General features: G+C 39.0%; 1 protein-coding gene across 1 annotated transcript in view; it reads right to left on the bottom strand.

The window, feature by feature from the left end:
• The window catches only part of LOC103213476 (dentin sialophosphoprotein), a 7,443-nt gene extending 532 nt beyond the window's left edge, over positions 1–6,911 (bottom strand). Inside the window, exons 1-4 of the mRNA XM_042783506.1 lie at positions 6,861–6,911; positions 3,016–3,102; positions 1,888–2,886; positions 1–1,400 (exon numbers count right to left, since the gene is read on the bottom strand). The exon at positions 1–1,400 is cut by the window's left edge and continues 532 nt beyond it. Of these exons, the coding sequence (XP_042639440.1) occupies positions 1–1,400; positions 1,888–2,886; positions 3,016–3,102; positions 6,861–6,911 (2,537 nt within the window). The remainder of the gene's footprint in view (positions 1,401–1,887; positions 2,887–3,015; positions 3,103–6,860) is intronic.
• Positions 6,912–7,569: the final 658 nt, after the last annotated feature.

Here is a 7,569-nt window from a genome sequence, read left to right as displayed (position 1 = left end):
TCACTGTCACTGCTATCACTACTGTCACTGCTGTCGCTACTGTCTGATTTGCTGTCACTGCTATCACTGCTGTCACTACTGTCACTGCTGTCACTACTGTCACTGCTGTCACTACTATCACTGCTGTCACTGCTGTCTGATTTGCTGTCACTGTCACTGCTATCACTACTGTCACTGCTGTCGCTACTGTCTGATTTTCTGTCACTGCCATCACTGCTATCAATGTTGTCACTGCTGTCTGATTTGCTGTCACTGTCACTGCTGTCACTGCTGTCACTGCTGTCACTACTGTCACTGCTGTCGCTACTGTCTGATTTTCTGTCACTGCTATCACTGCTGTCACTACTGTCACTGCTATCACTGCTGTCTGATTTGCTGTCACTACTGTCACTGCCATCACTGCTATCAATGTTGTCACTGCTGTCTGATTTGCTGTCACTGTCACTGCTCTCACTACTCTCACTGCTGTCACTACTGTCACTGCTGTCACTACTATCACTGCTGTCACTACTGTCACTGCTATCTGATTTGCTGTCACTATCACTGCTCTCACTGCTCTCACTACTGTCACTGCTCTCACTACTGTCACTGCTGTCACTACTGTCACTGCTGTCACTACTGTCACTGCTGTCACTGCTGTCACTGCTGTCTGATTTGCTGTCACTGTCACTGCTCTCACTACTCTCACTGCTGTCACTACTCTCCCTGCTATCACTGCTGTCACTGCTATCTGATTTGCTGTCACTATCACTGCTCTCACTGCTCTCACTACTGTCACTGCTATCACTGCTGTCACTACTGTCACTGCTATCTGATTTGCTGTCACTATCACTGCTCTCACTGCTCTCACTACTGTCACTGCTATCACTACTGTCACTACTGTCTGATTTACTCTCTGGTTTGCCATGGTTTCCATTCCCATTTCTATCATTTCCATTACTGTCACTATCATTGGTGTCTGATGTGCTATCATTCTCAGCATCATCCTCTTCTCCTTTTGAATCACTGTCATTGCCATTATCTTCTGATTCATCAGAGTTATAAGAAGCATCTCCTCGGCTACTGCTGCTATTATCACTCTCAGAATAGGCATCATCATTGCCATCAGACTCATCACTGCTGTTGGGGTCATCTGCTTGCATGGACTCATCATCAAAATCATAACTATCAGATCCATTACTATTACTATCACTTCCAGTTTTGCTGTGTCCAACCTTACTTTCAGGTTCTAATTTCTGGCCTAAGCCTTGCGTGTTGTCAGCTTCTCCTTGAGTTTTGACATGGGCTTTGCCCATGATCATTCTATATTGTCCTTTACTCTCTTCATCTTCATTGACTTTCCCAGATTCTTTGCTGATCTTATTTCTGTTGATACTGCTGAGACCTTCAATTTCTATTCCCTATGGAAAAAAGAGATAATAGAATGATTAATTAGTGAGTATTTTGCTGCAAAATTGCTTTGGTCTGAAGGAGACTGACTGGGGAAAGTGTCCATAGAAACATGAGTTTTGCTGCCATTACTTTAGAAACAGTTATTTGTGAAAATGTGCTTTACTCAGTACTTGAAAGTACTCTAGCGTTTAGATTCTATAAGAATCCATCCACATTTCTTCATGTTGGAACTTTTGTAAATAGTTATATGATGCATCCACAATTTAACATAAGACTTCTTCTAGAAATGTAACTAAATTTTCAGAAATGCTTGATTTTCAAGACTGTTCAATATCAAATTGTGATAATGACTTTATCTTTCACATTTAAATATTCAAGTAATTTGGGTACAAAAATGCATGATACATGGGTGTTTTTCATGGTTTATTTTTGCACTTATAATCAGTGGACAAAGGGAGGACTTAAACTGCATTAAAAATCTATTTTAAAACTAACCTTTTCTTGGATCTTCCCAACAGCAGTTGGCTCTGATTCTTCAGTGATTCCATTTTTCACACTTTTATTTTCTCTGTGATTAAGTTCTTTGATATTTTCTATTCTTTGGTCATCACTGTCTTCTGGAATACCACCAGAATTCTCCACACTTTTGGAAGTGTTATTTCCATCATTGTTACTGTGAGGATCTTCTTTATCTTCAAGGTCATCATCTTCCATACTAATTAAATTTTGACCTGCATTGTTGTCATTGCCGTGTTGTTTTCCATTACTCTGATCTTCTTGGCCATTGTTATTATCAGTAACCTCTTTTCCATTCCCTGTTTTTTCATCTCCATCACCAGAGCCCTTGTCTTCATCTTCATATGCTCCATTTCCACTAGGACTACCATCAGAATCATCCAGGCCAATATTTTCTCCATTGTCAGTTCCACCTCGCCCTGGACTTGGAGTAGCCTCCTTATTCCCATTTATATCATTTTTCCTCTGAGGTGTTATTTCATTTGTATCAGCCTCATTTCCACAAGAATTCCCATTTATTTCATCCTCATGGTGTGTATTTTTATTGTTTACATCCATTTGATTTCCATTTTCAGGGACAATAGTGGCACTCTCACTCTGACTTGTGTATCCTGCATCCCCATTTTTTGTACTCTTCTCTGTATTTCCGTGAGTCTTGCTCACAGTTGTTGTTCCAGCGTTGTCAATGATGTTTACTTTTCCCCTGATGCCATTTACTGTGATGTTATCTTCATTTCCATATATCACATCATTACCATATGTTTCTGGTTTTTCTGTGGCCCTATTCCCATCCTCAACATTCTCTTCTTCATTGGCTAACATGGGATGTGTGTAAGAACTCTTTTCCCCTACTTCTGCACACTCAGAACCATTCCTCTCTCCTATGCAGCTGTTCTTGGTATACTGTTGCCATCCTTTTTCACTTTCATGCATGGGGACACCATTTTCTTCAACGGTGCCATTGGCATTTAACTCATCCTGAAAAAGAATAACAATTAAAAATAAGGTACAGGTATCTTCTTGAAGTAAAACAAACAAAATATGGATAACAATTCTGGGAAGTTAATGGAATTTAATAAAAGTTTATAAATAGAAAATATTCTATACCTGTGTTGGCACATTGGGTTTTTCTAGTACATGTAAATTCAAAGATTTGTCAACAGCATGTCTCCCCAAGGGTTTGGTTTGAGGAACCTACCAAAAGAAAAATATTACAAAATGAAAAATTATTTTGAGTACATGCGTGCACACACACATGTTTATTTTCTTAAATAAGACAATATCTACATCTATCTATATCTTCCTAGAAATCTAGGCCCCAAGCCCCATAGAGCCAGGAAAGGGAGGGAGCATCCAGGGACCACAAAGTGGCAGGTTCCAGTCGGAATTATTTAAATGGAGGGCACAGAGATTTCGAACTGCTAAGGGAGACAAACTTGTCTGTCAGTTTGTCATCCTGTGGGGCTTATATATTGCTGTGAGGCTTGAGTCTGTGCCACTGGTGTTTCAGACACCAACTGAGTTGCACATAGTGCATAAGTTTCAATGCAGCTTACTGACAAAGACAGACTAGGAAGAAGGAGGAGCCCATCCACTTCTTAAAAATTGGCCAAGGAAACCCTTCTGAATAGCAAAGAAACACTGTCTCATACATTACTGGGCAACTTAATGAATAGCTCAGAAACATTGTCTGACACAGTGCAGGAAGATGGGCCCCTTGGTTCAGAAGGCACTCAAAATAGGACTACGAAAGGGCTGCCTCATCAGAGTAGAAACAACCATAATAACATTGGTTAAAGTAAGCCTTACAGGACCTATATGCACTGACATGGCATGACTCAAATTGAAGAGAAACAGCTGCAAACATCCATTAATTTAAGCCTCGAGTTGCAATATTGAGAGATTCAATGGGCAAAATATTGAATGATGCAGGAAACATCAAGAGAAGATGGCAGGAATACACAGAATCACTGGACCAAAAGGAACTGGTTGATCTTCATCCATTTCAGGAAGTGGCATATGATCTAGAACCAATGGTACTGAAGGAGGAAGTCAAAGCTGCAATGAAGGAATTGGCGAAGAACAAGGCTCCAGGAATTTACGGAATACCAATTGAGATATTTCAACAAACAGATGCTGCACTGAAGGCACTCACTTAGTTATGCCAAGAGATCTGGAAGACAGCTACCTGGCCAACTGACTGGAAGAGATCCATATTTGTACCCATTCCAAAGAAAGGTGATTCCACAAATTGTGGAAATTATAGAACAATATCATTAATATCGCATGCAAGTAAGATCTTACTGAAGATAATTCAAAAATGGTTGCAGCAGTATATTGACAGAGAACTTCCAGAGGTGCAAGCTGGATTCAGAAGAGGACATGGAACAAGGGATATCATAGCTGTTGTCAGATGGATCTTGGCTCAAGGCAAAGAATACCAGAAAGATGTCTACTTGTGTTTTATTGACTATGCAAAGGCATTTGATTGTGTGGATCATGACAAATTATGGATAACATTGAGAAGAATGGGAATTCCCAAGCTCTTGATTATACTCATGAGGAACCTGTACCTTGATGAGGAGGCTGTCATTTAAACAGAACAAGGGGACACTACATGGTTTAAAATCAAGAAGGGAGTGCTTTAGGGTTGTATCCTATCTCCATACTTATTCAATCTATATGCTGAGCAAATAATCTGAGAAGCTGGACTACATGAAGAAAAACGTGGCATCAGGATTGGAGGAAGGATCATTAAGAACCTGAGATACGCAGACAATACAACTTTGTTTGCTGAAAGTGAGGATGACTTGAGGCACTGATTGATGAAGGTTGAAGAATACAGTTTGCAGTATGGATTACATCTCAATATAAAGAAAACAAAAATCCTCTCAACTGGACCAATGAGCAGCATCACAATAAATGGAGAGAAGATTGAGGTTGTCAAAAAATTCACATTGCTTGGTTCTACAATCGATGCCAATGGAAGCAACAGTCAGGACATTAGACGATGTGTTGTTGTTGTTGTTGTTGTTTGCCATCGAGTCGGCCCCGACTCATAGCGACCCCTCCTTGGGTTTCCGAGGCAGTATCACTATGGAAGTAGGATTGCCCAACCTTCCTTGGGAAAGTCAACCACGAGGGAACTGTTTCAAGTGTTAAGGAGCAAAGATGTCTCCTTGAGGACTGAGGTTCACCTGACACAAGCCATGGTATTTTCAATCACCTCATGTGCATGTGAGAGCTGGACAATGAATAAGGAAGACCAAAGAAAAATTGGTGCTTTTGAGCTGTAGTGTTGGCGAAGAATGCTGAAAGTACCGTGGACTGGTAAAAGAACTAACAGATCTGTCCTGGAGGAAGTACAGCCAGAATGCTCATTGAAGGTGAGGATGGCTAGACTTTGTCTACTTTGGTCATGTTGTCAGAAGGGACCATTTCCTGGAGAAGTATGTCATGCTTGGTAAGGTGGAGGAGGGTCAATGAAAAAGGGGAAGGCCCTCAAGGAGATGGATTGACATGGTGGCAGTGGCAATGGGCTCAAGTATAGCAAGAATCAGGCAGCTGGCTCACAACTGGGCAATGTTTCATTCTGCTGTACATAGGGTCGCTATGAGTTGGAGATGACTTGACGGCACCTCACAACAACAACATATCTCTCTGTATTTACCCATCTATGTACATGAGACAAAGGCCAAAATACAATCTAATTGGGTAGAAAACAGAGGTGGCTTTTTACAAGGCTCAAACGGAGGCATACAGATATTTTATACACAAAGATGTTACTAATTGTATTGAAATATTAACCAGACCACTTATCTTAATTGTAGAAGGAAAATCATCTTTTAAAAAGAAAAGGAAGGAAAACTTTGGTGTTCCTGTACAATAAGACTCTTGCAACAGCACAAGACTTCAAAGAAGAGTAGTAGGTGTGACTGGAGCAAGTGCAGAAATAAAATCAAGAAATATGTTATTTCTGTGCTCTTCAGGAGCTTATTTGAGATAGATGAGAAATTTTTCAACTACGTAATTATCAAAATGTTTGGTATTATGAAAATACACATAGTCCCCACTTATCAACTGTCTTGTTGTCTGACATTTCACAATTACAATAGTAAAAATCTACCATCTGCTATCTGACTATTTTGTGCATTAATGGCCTGCTTCTGGCAGTAAGGAGCACAGGTGTGCGGGGTGAGAGTAACACTGGCTGTGATGGCTAACGTTATGTATCAATTTGGCTGGGCCATGATTTCCAGTAGTTTGGCAGTTATGTAATATGATTTGACAGTCGTGTAATGATGCAGTCATCCTCCATCTTCATGTAATGTTGATATTTGCTTAATGACCTAATTCCTGGAACTTAACCACCTTGATAAGCGAGGAGTAGGTGTATACCAAAATGTTAGCCATGGACGCTAGTTAATAAAATCACAAATGGTTTCATTTTTCTAATTTTATTTTATCTCTTTGTACCTGTATATTCCAAATTTTCCACATTGAGTATATCATTACTTTTATAAATAGATATGAACAATAACTTTATGAGAAAAACAATGCTTTTCTCATAAACTGAAAAACAAATCCTTTTTTTTTCTCTTATATTCTTTCTCAGAAACTTCCTGAACAACAAAGGATTCATTGATATTAGAATGAAATCCATAAGGTATGAAGCAAATATGAACAGTCTTTATGATTTTGATATTGGATATAAATTAATCTGAATGAGTTTTTAAAATAAGAATACTTCTCATGAGACATGAGTTTCAATTGGAAGAATGAGAATATGAATTGGGGGACATGTTTGGTCTTATTAAGAGCCTAAAGGTAACTTGTCAAGTCTCAAATCTAAATGTTTAGACTCGACTTAGCTACACAATCTAAGGGGAAAAAAAAATGTAAGTCTAAAAGAAATAGCATAGTAAGGAGGTTTTTGAGGAAGGCATACTTACTGGAATGGCCCACGTTGCTGCCCAAATGCAAAAATATATAATTATCTTCATTTTCTTTAAGAAGATTAATCAATGGCTATTTAAAAAAGAGAACACAAAATTACTTATAAAGCAAAGAAAAAAAATGATAACCATAGTAATGCATTGTTTTGGTCTATAACCATTTGCCTTATTCCTCAGCAAGAGGTACATATCCAACATGAGAAGAACACTGTTATGAGTTGATATCCCAAAACATACCTGCAGTTGTCATGGAGACATAGAGAGGCATCACCAGGGTCAGTACTGGTGCATCTACCTAGATTTTTTCTACCTGTGCCAATGGAAGGAATCAACCATGCAGGTACAAAGAGCATAGACATAATTTTGTCCTTCTGCTGTTTCAGATGTTAATACTCTCTCTCTCTCTCTTCTGAATAGCTTTAATCAAGTATTAACTAATTTTACTAAGATTAACTTAAAAGATGGTGCACTTGTAAATCCTACCAAAATCCATGCAATTGGACTATACTAAACTGTTAGGGAAAGAAACTACTAACATAAGGGAGTTTGGGGTTCTTACAGACCTGGACTCAAATTCTATCTCTAATACTTGCTGTGTGCTATGATAGATCTGATAAAGGACTTATCTCCAAAATCTATAGAAAACTTCAACACCAAAAAGACAAATAACCCAATCCACAAACAGGCAAAAGACTTGAACAGACAC

The sequence above is a fragment of the Orycteropus afer genome, unplaced genomic scaffold (genome assembly GCF_000298275.1).
Source record: "Orycteropus afer afer isolate SDZICR_OR568_19922 unplaced genomic scaffold, OryAfe1.0 scaffold03125, whole genome shotgun sequence".
NCBI classification, from domain to species: Eukaryota; Metazoa; Chordata; class Mammalia; order Tubulidentata; family Orycteropodidae; genus Orycteropus; species Orycteropus afer.
This window is presented reverse-complemented; position numbering and strand designations above follow the sequence as displayed.